This window comes from Hemicordylus capensis, chromosome 1 (assembly GCF_027244095.1).
Source record: "Hemicordylus capensis ecotype Gifberg chromosome 1, rHemCap1.1.pri, whole genome shotgun sequence".
Lineage (NCBI taxonomy): Eukaryota > Metazoa > Chordata > Lepidosauria > Squamata > Cordylidae > Hemicordylus > Hemicordylus capensis.
The window spans coordinates 261,904,973-261,925,760 of NC_069657.1; the positions used below are offsets into that span (position 1 = coordinate 261,904,973).

The 20,788-nt window shown below is 40.2% G+C and overlaps 1 protein-coding gene across 25 annotated transcripts in view; it reads right to left on the reverse strand.

Moving 5' to 3' along the window:
- The window catches only part of PLCB1 (phospholipase C beta 1), an 807,198-nt gene that overhangs the window by 342,622 nt on the left and 443,788 nt on the right, over positions 1-20,788 (reverse strand). Inside the window, exon 1 of one of the 25 annotated variants that reach the window (XM_053284752.1) lies at positions 4,918-4,995. The exons of the other annotated variants lie outside the window; for them this stretch is intronic. Within the exon in view, the coding sequence (XP_053140727.1) occupies positions 4,918-4,974 (57 nt within the window). The 5' untranslated portion in view covers positions 4,975-4,995. Of the gene's footprint in view, positions 1-4,917; positions 4,996-20,788 lie in introns of those variants that run through there. 25 annotated transcript variants of the gene reach the window in all.

Below are 20,788 nucleotides of genomic sequence, written 5' to 3' on the forward strand. Positions count from 1 at the left end.
ACAAACTGAAACTGATCCAATTTAACCACACAAGAAGAGTTACTGGATACCTCCGCTAAAGACTCTGCACCAACAATAGAATCCAAAACTGGATATGAAGCCAAAGAGGCTTATCTGAATGGACATTTGTTGTTCACAAATCAATGAAACACACACACACACACACACACACACACACGTCGCATTCAGACATAACACCAAGCCATAGGTAAATGTGCCAGAGGTTTGAGTTTGTGATTGTCTGAAAGGGTGAAGCAGTTGTTTCCCTCCCAAACCTGAATTTGAACCCTTGGTTTGTAGTGAGTTTTGCTGTTGAAACCTGAGGTTAGAAGGCATCATTGTGACATCTGAATTCTGCCACCTGCCATAAGCCAGGTTTAGTGCACAAGCTCCTCTCACCACCTTAGAGAGATCGGCTCAGAGCACCCCTGTTCTAGGGCGGTCATGTTTCTCACTGCAAATGAGGAGACCAAAGTCCCAAAATTTATTTCAATAAAAATTTTTTACAGCACCATGAGACCTGGTCTCCTCTTTTGCATCTGGACTGGGTGCTTCTCGTGTTTCTTCATTTCATGTTTCTCACTGGCCACCTCTTGGAGGTGATGCTCCACCCTCTGCCATCCCCTTGCTCCTCCTGCCACTGCTTGGCAAAAGGGATGCCGTGTGCCTGATTTTAAAGAGCATGGTATTGGACTACCCAATAGTCCAATAGTAGACTACCCCTACTAACTTGGTAAAGAGGCATCTTTTAACATGGTGATTCTCTTTATTTAGCGGGCGAGAGTAACTGGCCCTATCTACCCCCAGCACAGTACCGCCAGTGACTGTTGCTGCTAACTATCATGTTTCTTTTTAGATTGTGAGCCCTTTGGGGACAGGGAGCCATCTTATGTATTTGTTATTTCTCTGTGTAAACTGCCCTTAGCCATTTTTGGAAGGGCGGTATAGAAACTGAATAAAATAATAATAATAATAATAATAATAATAATAATAAGAATAAGAAGAAGAAGAAGAAGAAGAAGAAGAAGAAGAAGAAGAAGAAGAAGAAGAAGAAGAAGAAGAAGAAGAAGAAGGCGGCACTAAGAACAAATGCAATAAGAGCCAAAGTCGAAAAATCCACAACAAACAGCAAGTGCCGCCTTTGTAAAGAAGCAGATGAAACAGTGGACCACCTGATCAGCTGTTGTAAGAAGATCAAACAGACTGACTACAAACAAAGGCATGACAAGGTAGCAGAGATGATACACTGGAACATCTGCAAAAAAGACAAGCTACCTGTAGCCAAGAATTGGTGGGACCATCAAATTGAAAAAGTTGAAGAAAATGAAGATGTAAAAATATTACGGGACTTCCGACTACAAACAGACAAACATCTGCCACACAATACACCAGATATCACTGTAGTCGAGAAGAAAGAAAAACAAGTCAAAATAATCAACATAGCAATACCAGGGGATAGCAGAATAGAAGAGAAAGAAATAGAAAAAATCACCAAATACAAAGATCTACAAATTGAAATTGAAAGGTTGTGGCAGAAAAAGACCAAAATAATCCCAGTGGTAATTGGCGCCCTGGTTGCAGTTCCAAAAGACCTTGAAGAGCACCTCAACACCATAGGGGCCACAGAAATCACCATCAGCCAATTACAAAAAGCAGCTTTACTGGGAACAGCCTATATTCTGCGACGATATCTATAACCATTGACAATAAAATTTTGGCATCCCAGGTCCCTGGGAAGGACTCAATGTCTGGATAAAACAAACCAGTCAATAACATCTGTCTGACTGTGTAAACAAGAAATAATAATAATTTATTATTTAAATAATAATAAATAATTTATTCCTTCCCCATTATTATTATTATTATTGGGGGAAGGTGATTTTAAATAAAAAAGGGAGAACAGACATATGTTCCCTTTCATTTACTGAACACCTGATCTAGCCCCATTCCTGGGGCTCTCAGATCTTATCAATGGAATGTGGGTTTTTTGGACTTAATGTACACAAAGACATGGGAGGCAGGGGAATCAGACCACGGGATATGTCCAAGAATCCCAGGGGAAGACACCAACTGCTGGACCACGGAAGGGCTGGGGCTGCTCATCTGGTACTCCAGGAACAGGTCTTATTGACTTCCTAGGAGGGGATATGTATATTATGGCAGACAAAGAATCCTGGGGATTGGTTCATTGTAACCAAAGATGCCACCAGGCTTGCAGACCTCGGCAGAGCAATGAGAAAGACACAACACACTTTCGTCCTTGTAGGGTTAGTCTTCCCCTGAAAGGGCCCATCCACCAAAGTAAACAGAAATACCAATGTGTTTCAGCTCTCTGTTCGACTGCACCCTCATGAGGTAAACCTTCAAATAATTCCAATTACACTGTTGGGCTCCTGGCACCACTAGTTAACAATAGAACTAATACTCCATACCTTCCCCCTTGCACCCAACCCTTCCAGACTTCAAAGTAATCCAGGCCACTTTGGGTGTTCGAGCGGTTCCAGGTTGGGTGGGCAGACAAGGAGATGCCAGGGATGAATCCTACATCCCAAGTTAATCAGTACAGGCTAGGCCAGACACTACAATGAATGCAAACTGGACACCCCAGGACGGGACTAGAACATGGATTAGCATGCTCCTGGCTAGCCACGTGGCTGTGATAAGCATAACCGAGCATGGGGCTGTGTTGTGGGGAGACCAGTTTCTTTCAAGGCAACTTTCTTTCAATGCTTGGTCTGGGACCAGGAGGGATGTTGCCAAGAGGCCTTTCCCAGGGCTTTGGTGGAACTGTCAACTGGGCTGGCCAGTAAAAGCCCTCCAGACCTCATGCATGTCTCTATGGCCAGGCACTCTCATGAGAGAGTGGTCTGCTCCAGAGCAGGATCCACCTCTTGTGCAATTTAATCCTGCTCTAGATGGACAGTTCTGCTCATGGTATTTGACAGGGATCAAGCATGGTTGCACCCAGGACAAGGGGGTTCCCCCACCTGCCCCTACAAACTTTTTTTAAAAAAGAGCAATACTACCAAGAATTGAAGGGGGAAATCCTAAGTAATCTCGCAGTCTTCCCAGCAGTCTCATCCTATCCATTCATGCATAAGCACTCATGCACAGGATGGGGATAGGGGTCTGGGGGGGGGGGAGAAATTTAGGAGTCCCCAGAGAAATGTGGAGGGGGCTTATGTGGGTGTGTCACAATTGGCCATTGCTTGTAAAAATTAATTTTGCAAACATTTGAGAAAAAGTAGAGAGATTGATTGTGCAGTCTATCTTTAACTAATTCAAGTAGACTCAATCCTCTCTTCTCACGGGAGGGGAGGGGTGGGACCCAAGATCCTTCCTCCCCAACTGCAGAGGACAGTGGTATGAGCAGTATGAGGAAAGGAAATGTCTTTGCCCTGTCAAGAGTGGGCAAATACTGCTGAAAAGGCACAATTGCGCCAAGCACATTCCCTCTATCATTGAGGCCAATGGTTGCAGCTTCACTTGCATGCTAATGCTTTGCTAAAAGTCTGGCAGTGAGAGTAATGGAGCTTGCTGGAATATAGCCTGAGCAGACTAGGAGGTGGTAGAGGTTCTTCTGCCCAGAAGCTTGAGGTTGCCAAACAGTGTTTGTCTATAATCTGCGGGCATGGTTCTTGGTTTCACAGATTAACCAAATAGGGTCACAGTGTAAGCTGCTATTCAAGCAGCAGTGAATTTAGCAATTAGTAACAGACATTGTTGGGCACACTTGCACAGCATGTTCGCATGTCAACTGTGTGCACACTGCTGCGGACTGTCTTATGTTTGCTTACGTATATATTTTCAAAGCTTGCAGTCAGTGAAACATGTTTGTCCTCTTCAGATTAAGCGTCAGAAGCGCTAAAGAAAACAAACTGGCCATGGCTTACTTTCAGATCAGCCACCAGATAACTCTTTTTTGACCTTAAACAAAAATAAGGAAACCTTGAGCCAGACACATATGAGGAAATTCTCTGCAGTGTGTGTGTTGTTCTTTTTTAAGTCACTGGCTTACAAAAGGCTGTAGGCAGTCTTGGTTTTGCTTGTTTGTTTCTCTCTCTCCAGTAAATGAAGAAAACGCATTACTATACTATAGGACATACAAGATTCTCAAAATGCAGCCAGGAAACACCGAAAGAACAACTGCAACTGTGCTACATCTGTTTTTGTCGCTAAGAAAAATATTCATTTATTTCATTTTTCAGCATAATGTTAGTTATAGCTGTGTCTCTCACAGAATTAAACATTTTTGCTGTACAATATACTGGGTTAAACACGCACATAATTTGTCATTGAATTAAGATCTTCTAAAGCAATCAAAGGGTTTTTTTTTAATAGTCTGACCCTGTGCTTATTTACTCAGAAATAAGTTCTACCAAGTTCAGTGGGGCTGACTTCCAATTAAGTATGCTTAAAATTTCAGGCAAAAGCTTACTTGTGCCTTGCAATTTATGAAAGCACACATTGAAAATGCAGCTTTATAAGAATAATATAGCAATACTAACTGTACAACCATTATTTAAGTATTATAAACTCAGAAGCATACTTTAAGATCACTGGCTCTCCAAGTGTGCACATGCTTGGTTCTTTTGCAAATAGTTTAAATAGGTATTTTGCAAATAGTTTAAATAGGTACCCCACATATCTACTAAACCATTTCAAAAGCAACAGAAAGGAGATGCACACGTGGCCACTCACAATCTACACAACAAGAATATGCTCCATAGCAAGTCTGCTCTCCCTAAGGACTGATTCATAACTTACATTGTGCTGATACATAAGTAAACTAAAATTCTAGGGTTCTGTATGGAATTTCTAAAAATCTCGACTGCATACTGAATTTTCATACTGGTTGCCGTAATTAAATGGAAATATCAGGTACAGAAGACAAGTTATAACAAGCTTTTCACTGACCAGAACTTTGTGCATGAGTGATACTTCTGGGCAGCTTCTGCCCTGTTCCAATTTCATCCTTGGAACCCTGGAAGCTGCCATTTTAGAAGGGTGTGGCTTGGTGTCTACTAGATCTCAACTGTTCCCTCAGAACTGCATGTTGTGAGGCCAGGGGAGCCATCTCCCAGCTTGAACACCAAACATAAGTTTTCAAATTTATTTATTTATGTATTTATTAGAGACATTTAAAATACTGCCCACTCCAAAGACTCTGGGCAGTGCACAACAACATGAAAAAAGGCAACATTAAAAATTACATTCTAAATTAAAAACTAAAGTAACTATCAAAACCCAGAAAAATAAACCACAGGGCAAAAGCCTGGCAAAAAAGAAAAGTCTTCAATAGCGATTTGAAGATCAGTAAGGAAGGGGCTAGCCGGATATGTAGGGGGATAGAGTTCCAAAGGAGCAGGGCAGCAACCGAAAAGGCCCTTTCACGGGTCCTAGAGCCCCGAACATCTCAGAAATCAGGGACTGACAGAAGGACCATCTGAGATGATCTAACCGGATGGGAGGCGGGTCAAATGTCTTGCTGAAGCAAGAGAGAGCCAGTCTTCCACACATCCTTGTACTCCCCTCTCCACGGTCATCTCCTCCATCTCCCTCTCTCACTTGTTGTCCCTCAAACCTTTAGCCCTGCTCACCACAGACGGCACAGGAGGGGAAGTGGATGCAAGTACCACAGCTGCTTTTTCTCCTATTTCAACCAAAGATCTGAAGTGCTATGTCCAGGGAATTAAATGGTGGCTATCCTAGATGGGGTCCCTGAAAGTCCAGGTAAAAGTCCACATCAGGTTGGCTGATAGAAGCAGCTTCAAAAAGAAATCAATGTAGAATTTAACTTTAAATATGCTGTAATTCAGTGCATCTAACAAGTGCTTCTCCCATCACTTAAAACTTGCTTTCATCTTTAATGAGCATGCAAAGCTCAATTAGGGAATCAAGTGGACTGAACATTCTGACAGTGGCTTATAACTGGTTGTCAGATCCTTCAGCATGTATATGCAAAACAAACAGCACAAAATCCATTTAGTATTGACAACATTACGCATTTTACGACATCATGAGTCAGTCCCTTGAGTAGTTTGCTGCTGGTAGGAAAATCTTGATAATATAAAATATTTACTTTTTCCTTTGCTTTCTAATCACCCAGGAGTCATTTTCAGATGCCTCTTTCTAGTTCTTCTTCACAACCAGAGGTGCATTTTTAAAAGCAAGACAGCCAGTATTCCTCCATATTTGTCTGTTAGAGCTGGTGTAGCATAGTGGTTAAGAGACTGAGTTTTCCAGCTGGTAGGTCCTGGTTTGATTCTCACCTCTGCTATCAATTCAGTAGGTGGCCTTAGGCAAGCCACATTCTAGGCCTGTCTGGGGGATTATAATATTGACCCACCTGAAAAGGTCACTGTAAGCAGTGCAAGATCATATACTGTATGTGAAACACTTCATACACTTTAAAGCACAATACAAATGTCATTGGGTAATTATTATTATGCCAATAGTTTAGGACTATGGATCAAGTAATATAAGGCTTTCCTTCCACGCCAAGAATTGCAACTATACTGCTAATTACAGCTCACTCTCAAGTATAGCTGCCATTTGGAGCAGCTGCCTGCCCAACATAGGCATCTTAAAACAGAATGATATAATGGTTTAAATATCTCATCTTTGTAGCAACCGTTGCGGAAGTCTGATTAAAACTGTTGAGTATGTTCGTCATTCACCGAGTTCCAGATACCCCTGCAAGGTTTTGTTCAAGCAAGCAAAAATTGTCCATATTTTTTGCAGCATTGTTTGCTTCCAATCAGTTCCATTGCCTGTGAACTGGAACAGCTGACAACTCTGGCTTTGTTGGTTTGAATGGAGCATTAAGCTTTGATAGAGCTCTGCCCTATGCTGTCTCTAGACTATAATACCTTGCCTGTTATCTAAGTACAGCAGGCTTTTAATTATTGTCAATTCAACTGCAGAGCAGGTGGGGGGGGGGATAAAGTTACAGCAAAGACAAATGCATTAGGCTCAGTCTCAGTTGTTTTGAAATCAACACTGTAGCGATCCCCAATAGATCAATGCATTTTGAAATGCTACATGGAATAAGCTTGAGTTTTGAAAACATATATGCACATTAATTGACTTGGCATATTAAAAGAACTGAGCAAGTTTCTGCCAATCACTGTGCTAGTCAATTGACTTTGCCCACTGCTTGGTTCTCTTTGATTCTGGGTCTCTGATTTCAGATTATTCTGAGTCCTCTTGAGAATCCTTGTGATAGAGAGATGGAATATTTTATTTATTTATTTGATTTATATACCACCCTTCCAAAAATATAAGTATTTAATATAAATGAACACACAAAACACTTTGCCATCTTCTTCTAGCTCAAACTATTTTTCACCTTTCTCTCACTGAGACCATAATTAATTTCTCCACTAAACATAAAAGGAAATTTCAAGCAGCCTAATTCCTAAGTATCATCTTTGAGAGATATTTCATGACAAGCTAAGATTAGTCATATGTACGTTTACCTAAGGGTAAGTCTCACTGAAAGCTGGACTTAACACATATATAAGATCAAACTATTTATCTTACTAAACTGGAAAATGATCACTAATAGCATCCATCTTCAAAATGGGAAATGGAAGACAACATCTACTATTCTCTTTGTAATTTTTGAAGTATTGGCATTTGAATCAATCAGAACCATCACACAACAACATTCCAGCAATTAAATATGGCTTTTCCATTCTATTCCACTCATTACTCATCTTTTTCTAGTTCTCCAAAGCCTGTCAAATGACTATATAAAAAAGAATGGTAAGAGAGGAGTAGCAAAAAGAGACTATAGTTAGCAGGTGGCAAAGTGACTCTAATCGCTTATTCAAGCAATTCCAAAAATGTCATCCAAACCAAATAGTCGTTTCATGCCTACTGGATGCTATTTTCTCGCTTACTGCTAGGTCAAACACATTTTCTATCCAGCCACATTACTGATGCGGCTACTTACAGTTTCCAGTATTGGTAATACTCTATTTCACTACTATAATAGCTTTGAAAAAGTTGCATATATTTTAACCATTTTATTTTTGGGCCATATCCCCATACTGAAAAGCATTGGCATAGAGCCCCAAAATAATTTGTTTAAAATGCATGGAACTTCAGAAAGCCAGTTTTATGTGGCACCACTACACATGATAGAATGCAGTTATCTCTGGGGATCACGCAACAAGTATAACACATTACCCTCCAATGCATCATTATTTCTGTACAAGAAAATTCGGATTGAATGCAACTGCATACTGCATTTAAAAAAACACCAAACCATATTACAAAGAACGTAAGAACAGCCCTGCTGGATCAGGCATAAGGCCCATCTAGACCAGCATCCTGTTTCACACAGTGACCCACAAGATGCCTCTGGGGAGCCCATAGGCAAGAGGTATGTGCATGCCCTCTCTCTTGCTGTTGCTCACCTGCAACTGGTACTGAGAGGCATCAGTACTGATGCTGAGTACTGGTATTGAGATGTAATACAGCCAATTACATATTGACAGTAACTGAATGCTCACAATGACTTTATATATATTATACATTTGACTTTATGTGTTTTCATATTGCCATCCATTGTTTTGGTTGGTGTTCAAGTGCCTGATGTCATCTTATATCAGGGCTCCACAACTTTGGCCCTTCAATTATTGTTGGACTACAACTCCCATCATCCCTGACTATTTACCACTGTGGCTGAGAATGATTGGAAGTGTAGTCCATCAAATGCTGAATGGCCAAAGTTGTACACCCTGTCTTAGATCATTCAGAAACATATTGATTTGGTTTTTAACATAAATCTATGACCACACATCTTAGAGACCTATTTCACTGACATCTATCCTGGGATCACAACTGGGACAATAAAGTCATATGGCACCATATCGGTTCAGCACCAGTGGTGCCTCGTGCACTAAGTACAGAAACATTTAGCATCTAGAAAGAAAAAATGCAGTGATATTAATTGCCAAATTTGATTTGTTGAAGGTCAGTCATGCTAAATCAACATTTCTTTCTTTCTCAGGGTAACTGGGTTAGTGAGTAATCTGATGGGCATAATTCAGTAACGTGCTTGACACAGTAAGGTGCTTGACACAGCACTTAATTAAATCCTCATAAACGAACTGGGGGACTATGCATTAGAAGATGCTACTATGAGACAGGTTCATTGGAAAGCCACACACAGAAAATAGTAATTTCATTTTTAATCAGTTTTAACTTGATTCTGTTCTTGCTTCTCTTTTATGAGAGAAAGGTGGGATATACATCTTTTAATAAATGAATACACATCTGACACTGAAGAACAAATAATTTCCCACAAGAACTGTTGTTAAGTTCTGAACAATTCAGCATCTTCTCAATTCATCGTCATGCGTCCTGCTCAGTGATCCAAGGCTTTTCTAATCAGTAAATAATATAAATTATTATTTAAAATATTATAAGAGAGCGCTAACATTCTAATGTAACTATGACAGCATGAAGCAGCACTCTGAAGAACAAAAGCAACTCAGCACCAGATACAACAATTTAAGTGCATGAAGCACTACATGGGTAGCCTTCAGGGACATATTTTTGGGAGGCATAGCAGACTTCAGAGGAAAGGGGAGATCAGTGACAGGGGCATAGCTACAGTGGTGACAGAGGGCACCAGCTGCCTCCCCTCCACTGGATGCTCAGCCCCATCTCGTGCCAGCCGCTCTCTTCAGCAGTTGCACCAGCTCGGTGAGGCAGAGCTGCCCCACTGACAGCAAGAACCGGCTGCCTCTTTGAGGCAGACCTGTTCACACTGGCATCAGGGCAGTCTGGCCCCACTGAGCTGATGGGCTGATGTCTTCAGGCTGCATCTGCTCGGCTGCAAAGTGGCGCAGTTGAACGCAAGTTGGGGCGTTCCAATTGGTAGGCACTAGCCACTGCTGCCTGGTGAAGGCAAAGGGGGGCCATTTCCAAACCCTATTCCAGGGCCCCCTCCAACTTCACTGTACCACTGATCAGCGATCGTCGCCCTTCCCTGGTAGCACCACACAGCATTAGCTACTGACAAGAAAAACTGAAAGGAATCAATACAAATTGGCAGTATGCTGCAACAGATCTATTACTTACAATGGATTGCAATCAAAATAACCATTAAAGCCAAAACAGTAGAAAAGGCAAGTGTATATTACAAAGCAGTGCATGCACAAAAATGGTATTTTAGGGTAATAGAGTCAATCGTTCAATTTGTTGGCCTTATCTCATTAAGAATACAGGATCGTTTGGATTGTCATGCTTTATCTATCACAAGGGTTTGAAACATGACATGAATCTGTAAAAACTGCCCGATTTTCTTCTACTGGAAAGCTACATGCCTGTCACAGACACCTTATTATATCCTAGATATACCACCAGAAATATACAACGATCCAATATCACAGGGCTAATTAGGATGTTACGTTTTAGCATGTCTCTACATGCCTCCAAATAAGGTAATGAGTTGACAATCAGATCTATGCCCTGAAATTAACTCTGACGGAAAGTAATTTGACCGGGGGTGAGAGAGGGAGACAAGCTCTGCATCAGACAAATAGGCAGTGCACCATTAATGGGGTTTAAGTATAACAATGTTTTTCCATGAACCCTCCTTCCATTTCATATCCTAATGGCATAATGTTCAAAAATGCCTTGCAGACAACAACCTTTAAGTGCATGTGTCAATTATCAAACAAATTCCTGTTAATTACTCATACAATCAAATTTGATCTCACCACCATGTTTTATTCTGAAGAGAATAGTAATACTTAGTGTTTATATATTACATAGCATTTTCCAGTGCTTAAAAAAAAAAATCCAGCCATTGTGGTGGCTACACTCTGTTGCAGTCCCTGCACCCTCCTGCAATGACAGGCCAGTATAGGAATATTGCTGATGGGAAGAGGGTGGACTGAGGATGAGAGAATGGTCTGCCTAATGAATGGCAGAGGAAACATTTGAAATGGTAGCACAGTCTCTTATCCACTATACAAATTCTCATATATGGACTGATTTTTAATCAATATGCTAGCTTAGCCCCTGCCTGCCCACCCACCTGGGCAGCACACACACAAAATGTGCATGTACATTTTTACACACACACACACACACACACACACACACACACACACACACACACACACTCCACAGCAACCAAGGGCTGTGTTTTGGAAGCTACCATTCTTCTTCAATGGTTGACTACCGTTCTACAGCAATAGATACTTTAATATGTTCAATGGTCAGCAAAGCCTTTTTGTCAAGTTGTGAACAATAATAACCACATGTCCAAAACCAAAGAAAAATAATTGGTCAATCCTGCTCTTTGCATATTTCTCAAAATGATGAAAATTTCATTTATTTATTTGTTAGCTACATTAAAATCCCACTCAGAGCAGTATACATGGTTATGTTTATCCCCACAACCACCCTGTGAGGTGGTTTAGGCTGAGAGATAATTGACCCGTCCAAAGTCACCCAGTGAGTTTCATGTCTGAAAAGGGATTTGAACTCAGGTCTCCCCAGTCCTAGTCCATCACGCTAATCACTACACCACATTGTTTTCCTGGCCACCCTCTGCACTGTTGGGATGGCCAGGATAGGGTTGGACCGATAATTTGAACCACGCACAGTCCCATGACATGAAAAAGGTTTAATTTGTAACACAATCTGGTGCCAGAGGGGTGTGTGTGTGTGCGTGTGTGTGTGTATAATGTTGCCCCTGTCATTTTGCAATTAATGCAATACTTGCCCTGTCCCTTCTAAAATGATACAAACTGCTGTTTACCGCTTTCAGGGAAGAAGCAAAAATAAAAAGATGTAGAAGTACTAACATCAGAGGAAATTACATCTTCTCTTCTTTCTGAGGGCCTTTCAAAGCTATCTACGTAACTGATAAAGTATAATAGTAGAACATAGCCATACAGTGGAGTCTCTATCCTATATTCACTCCCCTATTTTTCTTGAACATATCCAGAAGATGAAAAGTAGAATTTGTCAACCATGCAGGGATGCCAAAATATGTAACCATAAAAAAAATCTTTACCGTGCTGAAGGACCAAGGGTGCTACCAGATTAATAAAATTATCCAGATTCAGGAGATGAAATATATATCAATGTGTCATTTGTGAAGAGTCCTAACAGCAACAAACGACAATTCCTGCTCAAAACCACCATTTCCTAAAACCAAATTGATCTCCTTTTATCTAATTCACACACTGATGCGGATCTTTATCTTCTTTCCTGACTTCAGGTTTTCTCTACAATCTTTTAAAACAAGCATGTGGTTTATACAAAATACTATATGGTTCCACTTCAGCTTCATATACTTTTATTTCATGTTCATTTACACCACCACTGTTTACTCTATTTTACAAGAGAGGTCTTTAACCAGCCCTCCTACCCAAGACCCTTTAACTGGAGATGCCAGGGATTATACCAGACACAAACCAGGAACAATTTAAAAAAATAATAAACCTATTTATTTATTTAATATACTGCTCAGGGTGGTTTTCTCTTAAAAGCTTGTTTGTAAGCTTGGGGGATGACATTCCTTGAGTATGTATTTTCATAGGTGAGGCACTACCACAGAAAGGGGCAGTGGCAGAGTGAGGGAAACAGAGGCCAGAGTTTGCTGCTGTCCCTGGTGGCCCTGCCGGGTGTATGCTGTGCCTGCACCAGTAAAACTGCTTGCGCATCATGTCACGTAGAAGGGGCATGGTCTGAGCTCCAGAGGGCCTGCGCAAGCCCCCCAGGGCTCATTCCCAGCTGTGGTTTGCTAGCTGGGTGCATTTATTTCCCTTTCTCTCCCTCGCTGGAGGAAGAGAAAGGGCAATTCACACAACTAGGCAACAAATGCTGGGTGCAAATAAGCCCCTTACAAGGACCCTCCAGATCTCTGGCCATGCCCTTTTGTGCATGTCATCACATGCAGAGCCCCAGAAGGCCCAGTTGTGAAACAATAAGTTGTGATATAACAAAGAGTTTGTAGGCAAGTAAGCTGGAAAAGATGACTACTTTTACACCTTTGGGGAGGCATCCTATTCTTGAGTTGCTCAATGAAACCACTTACATAAAATAGTCCTTGAGAGTGAAGATGTTGCTGGATACTCTTGGACTATCTTATGTTCTGAACAAGAAAGACCAACAGAGAATGAAGAAAACCAGTGAGAATGGGATTCTGCAAATAAGCAAGCCATGGGACACATATCTCTGACTGTAAGTGATCAGATAATTGATCATATAGAAGACAAAAATACAGCATGAGATGTGGGAAAGATTGAAGGAGGTCATTCAATAAACAACCATAAACAGTCAAGTTTCTCTTATGCTGCATTTGTGTAACAAAAGATTCAAAGAGAGAGAGAGAGAGTTTGCAAGGGCACATATGCTTATTTGGGGGGATACTGAGAGATTTGGAGCTGCAGGAGATAAATAGGCCTGAACCAGAAAAAAATGGATTTTGCCTTAATCCCTTGCCTAAAGAATATGAGAATATTATTAATTTTATGCAAATTAAAGAAAATTTGACTTTGAGTTTGTGCAGGACCGTTTGCAAGAGTTTAATTTGATAAAGCAAACATAATAAAATAATAATATTATTTATGTATTTATTTATTTAGGGAGGAATCTTTTAAAAATCAAGCCTACAAAGTTGCTGATTGTAGGCAATATTTTATATGTGGAAGCACCTTGCATATGAGGAATGCTTGTCCTACTAAAGAGCAAAGGAATTATTCTTAACAGAGAAAAAGGAATAAGACTAAATTCCAGAAAAAATGACTTTCTACCAAACAAACTTGCCTATACAAAAGTGAAAGCAATGAAAATAATGCTGAGAAAGATGAAAAATTGTGCATTGCAAAACAAACCATCTGCAGAGTTCATGCAAGTCAAAGCAGAAACAATATATTTGTATAGTGGAGCTACTTCACATTTCTTCAATACTTTGCATGATTTCTCTGAGATAAGCATGGAACATAAAAGTCCTATATGCCTTGCTAATGGTCAGCACATTTTTGCAGAAGGAAAAGGGACAGTTTATCTGAAGTGTAATTTTGGTGCAAATAGAGTAAATGAACAAGTGTACATTCCAGCGGCGTACTAAGTTCCAAGTTTGCAAAATAGTTTAATGAGTGTAAAAAAAGCCTCAAGGCATGAATGTAGAGTTTTTTGCAGAAGGGACCATTGCTTTATTTTCAAAGGAGAAAAGCTTCTGTTGAAAGACATGTTGAACAATGTTGAACTGTATGGAATAGGTCGCAAAAGAGAGCACGTCATTGGCATCACCAAAAGAGTCATTGGCATCACCAATTTGGGCATCCAAGCAAGGAATGCATTTCAAAATTAGTAAAAGAACAATTTCCAAGAAACCTACAGGTAAAACCATGCAAATCTGAAGTCAAATGCATTGAATGTGTTAAAGCAAAAGCAACAAGGGGCACATATTCATCAGCTACAGAAAGGCAGTTCAGTGAGGTTTTGAATTTGATTCACAGTGATATAGGAACATAGGAAGCTGTCATATACTGAGTCAGACTATTGGCCTATCTAGCTCAGTATTGTCTTCACAGACTGGCAGCAGCTTTTCCAAGGTTGCAGGCAGGAATCTCTCTCAGCCCTATCTTGGAGAAGCCAGGGAGAGAACTTGAAACCTTCTGCCCTTCCCAGAGTGGCTCCATCCCCTAAGTGGGATCTCTTACAGTGCTCACACTTCTAGTCTCCCATTCAAATACAACCAGGGTGGACCCTGCTTAGCTAAGGGGACAAGTCATGCTTGCTACCACAAGACCACAAAGTCCTTTACTGGGCCCTTCCAAGTAAAGACACCAGTAAATAATCTGACTTTCATAAATGATTTTTCTCATGATACTTACAATAACCTACTCAAAGAGAAAAATGAGGTGTTGCCAAAACCTAAATAATATGTGGCTAGAGTAAGCAACGTTTGGAAGAAAATCTAGGACTTTGCAGAGTGATAATGGTGTGAAATATACTGGGAAAGATATTGAGCAATACTTTAAAAAAACAAAGAATTAAACATGAGAGAACAATACCTCTGGCATAGAGAAAGAACAGGACTTTGATTGAAATGTCTAGAAGTATGCTTCTTGACTCAGGCCTGGAAAACAAATACTGGGAGGAAGCTGTAATGACTGCAACTTATTTGCAGAACAGATTTATAACTAAAACTGAAGGAGTAACACCCTTTGAATGGTGGAATGCAACAAACCTATTAAAGCATACAGGAGAAACCCCAGTATCCACAGGGGTTCCATTCCAGGCTGTAGCAGATACTGAATCCACTGAGAGGTTCTTTTTTTCTTGGAATAAGAGAGTGTTAGCTTGTTTATTGCTTTCTTAGCTTATGCTTCAGAAGTAATAAATATCAACCTCTTGATTCTCAGTTGAAGTTGGCTTCCTGTTCAATGACTTATAAATGGTAAGTAATTTCACGGCAACAACATATGTCCTGCCCCCTTCTTGTGACAAATGGATCCCGCCCTTCCCAAAACTCCAGGTGGGGGAACTGAAAACCATGCTTGCATGTCATCACTCCACCCTGCCAAGCTAAAACTTTGGCTAACTTGTTAACTTTCTTACAGGCCCAGTTCATCTATTCCTAACCCCAGACCAACATAGCCGAGGCAGCATTCTGACTAAACAGCATACGTTTGAAAACAAGTTCAAAATCTTGTCTAAATCGCTTGCCACCATGGAGATAAATTCCAGCATGGATATATGCATCAGGTCATTTTCACCTAAATGAATTGCTAAAACATCTGGCAACCACCCTCAGGATGCCAGCTTGGATAACTGGGGGATCAATTCTTGCCACCTCATCCCTCGCCTGCACTTCCAAATGCAGGACTGCATCTGGTGAAAAGCCCAAGTGCAAATCTCTGCAACACTGGGATGCCCAGTAAAGAATGCTGTGCCCAACTATCCACACTGAGGAAGCTGTCCCCCTACGGTCAGAATCCACAACAAAGAAAAGAAAAGCAATATTGCTTAATTGGAGGCCTGACCCAAGTCTCACTGCCACTGGGGGGTGGCAGGGGCCTGGCGAACGTACAGCTGGAATGCCCTAGAGAACCATTGTCTGATCCACTTTATAGCCTTTCTTCCTCTGCAGCCATTGTGGTGGCTATAACCTGAATAGATTGAGAAGTATAACAATCAGCCAAAAGTTCAGCTAGTGGCAGAAAATAGACATAAACTAAAGCCGGATCAAAGGCATTCCTAAACTTTGCAGCAAGAAAGCGGCAGCCCTCCAATGTGGGAGCCAGGCAACATAGATCTGAGCAGCCACAACTGGGAAGCGGTGGGGATTTGTATTTGCCTGCAACTCAGTCAAAGAGTCCTACCCGGCCTGGTCCTTCTTAGAGAAACAAATGGGTAACTGTACGCGATTGGCTGTAAATGCCACATTTTCCCCACACAGAGCCCTATTCATATTCAAACCCAGATTGGGGCAACAGCTCGCTGACTCTCGGAATCCCAAAGAAAAGGAATAAGTAATTAGTCCGAAACAGCAGGGCCTCGAACCACTGGAACATATCAATGACAGCAGAAATTATAAGTAGCAATTTGGAGTGGTGGACTCCTGTTTTGGCTTCCTTGTTTACTTTTATAGACTATACTGCGATGGTTCAAAGAGATTGAAGTATAGTTATAATAATTCCCACATAAAAAGGACAAAAGGGATATCTTTTGCCAATAATCACCCCATCAGTCCCTTGAGTATAGTTAGTAAGTTGTATACCAAACATTTAAATGAAAACTTTTCGATTGGTTAGAGTCCAAAAGCATTTTGGTGGAAGAAAAAGCTGGCTTTAGAGCAGGCATTCCCCATTGGACCAAGCTCTTATTTTGCAGCTTGCCTCAAAAATATACAAATAAACCTAGCACTGCATTGTATGCTGTCTTTATTGGCTTTTGGTTTGCTTTTGACTTAATTTCTAGAGTAAAGTTGTGGTCCAAATTTAAACATTCTTCCATAGATAGATGTTTGCTACTTTAATTGTACAAATATTATGAAAATCCTTTCTGAAAGGCCAATGTAGTGTGCAAGATCACCTTACCAAAACAAATCCAACTTGGAGAGGTATCAGGAAAGGTTGTACATTGGTGCCTTTACTATTTAACTTCCATATCAATCCTTTGGTGTCTTACTTGAATAATTCTGCCCATCATCCTCTGAAGTTAGTAAACAAACCAACTCCAGTAGCTGTAAAGCAACTTTTAGCCAAAGCCTGTGCACAGCTTTTGTATGGAGCTCAACCTAGGTGGCTTTCGGTAAAGGTGGTGATGTGATCAGTCACACTTTGGAGAGTTCTGGAGCCTCCTGCTTGATTTGCTTATCCTGAACAGTTTAAGCTTTTTATAACAGCAGAGATTTCCTCATTAAACAGGTGATTATTCTTTCTTTTTCTGTTGGGGGAATCCTGCTGGTGGATTTTATAATGGTCTCAAAGGGAGGAAGAAAAAAAATGCAGGCTCCCTCTTCCCCCACTTCCTGTCTGCCAGAAAAATCTTCAGAGGAAGAAGGAGACATTTTGACATTTCTTAAAACTATGACTACTGATTTAAAATCCAGTCTAAAAAATATCACAGCTTCGATTCCTTCCCTTCAAGCCTCTGTTGATATTATAAATGCCAAGTTGGGGTGTTGGAGACCAGAATCTCTCAGTAAGAAGGTAAAAGTCCTTCTGTTGATTCTGCTTTGGGCACATTACAGATGCTCAATAAGAGCCTGCAAGCTATGGTTTGCACCCTTGAATTAGAGTCTCGTCATCAGAATTTGCAAATTTTGGGGGTTCCAGGACATCTGGGAAAGACTGACTCGATTAATTTCATCAGAGAGTTTCTCTGCACAATATTCACCTTGCCGGAGGGATATGTGTTGGAAACTGAAAAAGCTTATCGTATATCTATCCCTCTTTCACGTGCCAGTGACAAGCTTTGTCCATTTATCGTGTAAGGTTTTAAAAACCTACAATTAAAGAGGATCTTTTGAGGTACGCTTGAGAAGGAAAGGAGTTTCTGTGGGAAAATTCTTGAATCATGTTATACCTGGATTTTCCTAAAGAGGTTGCCAACAGACCATTCCTTCAAAAAAGCCCACATGGTGGCTAGATAAATGAAATTAGATTATCATATTCATTTTCCGGCAGTGTTCTGCATCTACCATGAGAATAAATTGAGATCCTTTCATGATTCGTCAACTGCTGACCAATTTCTGTCTAGTTTGAGCTTAGCTGAATAATTTGTTCAGACTAACTCCGTTTATTTGAACTTCTGCCAAGATGCCTCTTATCTTCTTTTCTCTCCTTCAAGGTCTCTACACTAAAGTTAGTTATTATCCTGACTGTAATTGCTTTTAAAGGGGGCCACTGGAGTTCGCTGTGAGCCAAGAAAACCAAGTTAGAAGTACAAATGGATTATTTGGTTGTTTGGGCCAACTGGGCCTCTCGCAATGTCATCACATTAGATCAATTGATATCTTCTGAAGCTGTTTTTAAATCCTTTGACACTTTGAGAGCTGAATTTGATATACCTTCAAATGCTAGCTGGCAGTTTATCCAGCTACAACGTTTATTGTCAGAACTCTTTGGTCCTGATGCGATTGAAGCTTCTGAAATTCCATTTTTATTATTAGATTTGGAACATTTATTAAATGCACCTAAGCCTGTAGCCTTGCTCTATCAGAAGCTTAAAGACATTGGTAAGATCAATATTGATTATCTCTGAGATTTTTGGAATAATGATCTTGAATATCTTATTTAATTAATGGTGAACTGCATTTACTCAATGGTGAGCCGCATTGAAGGCAATGAAACACCCCCTTTTAGATCTTAAAATGCAGTTAATACAGCAGAAAGCTTTATTTTGTGTCTATTGGAAAGCTCAGAGAATGTTTAATAAGTGATCGTTGCAGACTGCTACGTGTTGGAAGTGTAATTTGTACGAGGGTATACATACACAATGGTTTGGTCCTGTCCAGTTGTTGCACTGTTTTGGTCAGAAATTAATGAGGTAGTCAGTATGCTATTGTAGCTATCATTGTCTATTAAGGATGTTCATGTTTTGCTGGGGTAAATCCCCAGTATATGGAATTTACAACTACATCAGTAACTGTGCATACCTCATGCTTGGGGTGTTGCCAAAAGTATTATAATACAACTCTTGAAGGACAAATTTACTCTTGAATTACCCCTGCTAACTTGGCAAAGAGGCACCATTTAACGTGGTGATTCTCTTTATTTAGCAGGGGGAGAGTAACTGGCCCTATCCACCCCCAGCACAGTACCTCCTGTGACTGTTGCTAGTGTCTATCTTATGTTTCTTTTTAGATTGTGAGCCCTTTGGGGAAAGGGATCCATCTTATTTATTTATTATTCCTCTGTGTAAACCGCCCTGAGCCATTTTTGGAAGGGCGGTATAGAAATTGAATGAATTAATTAATTACAGCTTTGGATTACTGATGTGTGTTCCTTGTCTGCATTTGAACTGGGTTGTGGGGTTTTTTATCGCCAAGGTAAAGAAGAAGAACTCTTAGAGATTTGATCAGACTTCAGTGAACTGTTTGTGCTCTGAAACAAAAACCAAATATCCTGAAAGAAGGTGGTTTTGTTTCTTTTTTAAAAAATCCCTTTCTTCTTCTCCTCCTGTGTTGGTTTTATCCTATCACGTTTAGCTGTATTAAAGGATTATTTTCTTTCTTCTTCTTCAGTTATATTTACCTTTATTATCATCATCCTTGATATGCTTATATATTATAACCTTATTGAATAAAGAAAAGAAAAAAACTTGGACCTTATGAAAAATATGCCCCATTGAAACCGTGCAATCAAAATGTTTAAGAAATATCATCCAAGTCTTAAATATCTGTACAAATATATTAGTGTGTACCTAATATGGTTATCCACCAAGAAGCCTGTGTAATTAAGGTGGAAATGGAACTATAGCTATGTATTCTCACTTATTGGCTACTTTCCCCCCAGTAGGATTAGCCCTATTGACACTGGGCGATAATTTATTTATTTATTTATTTTTTGGAAAGTGGAAAACATCTATTCAACAAAAATTATATTATTACAGATTCTCATAGGAAGCTCTTACAATGCTGGGCTTTGAGCAGACTAAGAGAACACTCAGACAATGGGTAATGGATATGGAAGGACAATTAGATCAATCTCGCCTTCCTAGAGACGTATTTTTGAGCAATCAATCTTACATTTTAAGGCCAGCAGGATATTTAATTCAGATAATGGTGTCAAGATCTAGAAGAGCTTTAACTCTTGCACATTTTAATGAGCTTCCCATGGCAGTATTAGAAGCAAAATACGAGAAATAAAATATCAATGCAGTTTACCACTTAAACAAACAGCAGCTAAACAAAAACAACAACAACCCATAAAACATTAAAATTGCCATAAAGAAAACCTTAAAATCCTAAAACATCATCAACAAAAAGCTTGATGGAACAGGTGTGTCTTCAAAAGTTGTTTAGGAACAACCAGAGTTGGGGAGATTCTAACTTCATTTGAGAATGTATTCCAGAGCCTCGGGGCAACTCTAGAGAAGGCCCAGTTTTGGGTTGCCACCAAGTGAGCCAGTAACAACTGCAACCCTGCAACCTGACCTCCATGATAATAAAGGATTTATTGATTGGTTCTCTATTTATTTATTTAAAATATTTCTATAACACCCAAAACCTGTGTCTCTGGGATGCAATGTTCAAATCAATGACAAAATTCCCCAGGAGCTTCACCAAAGTTGCTGG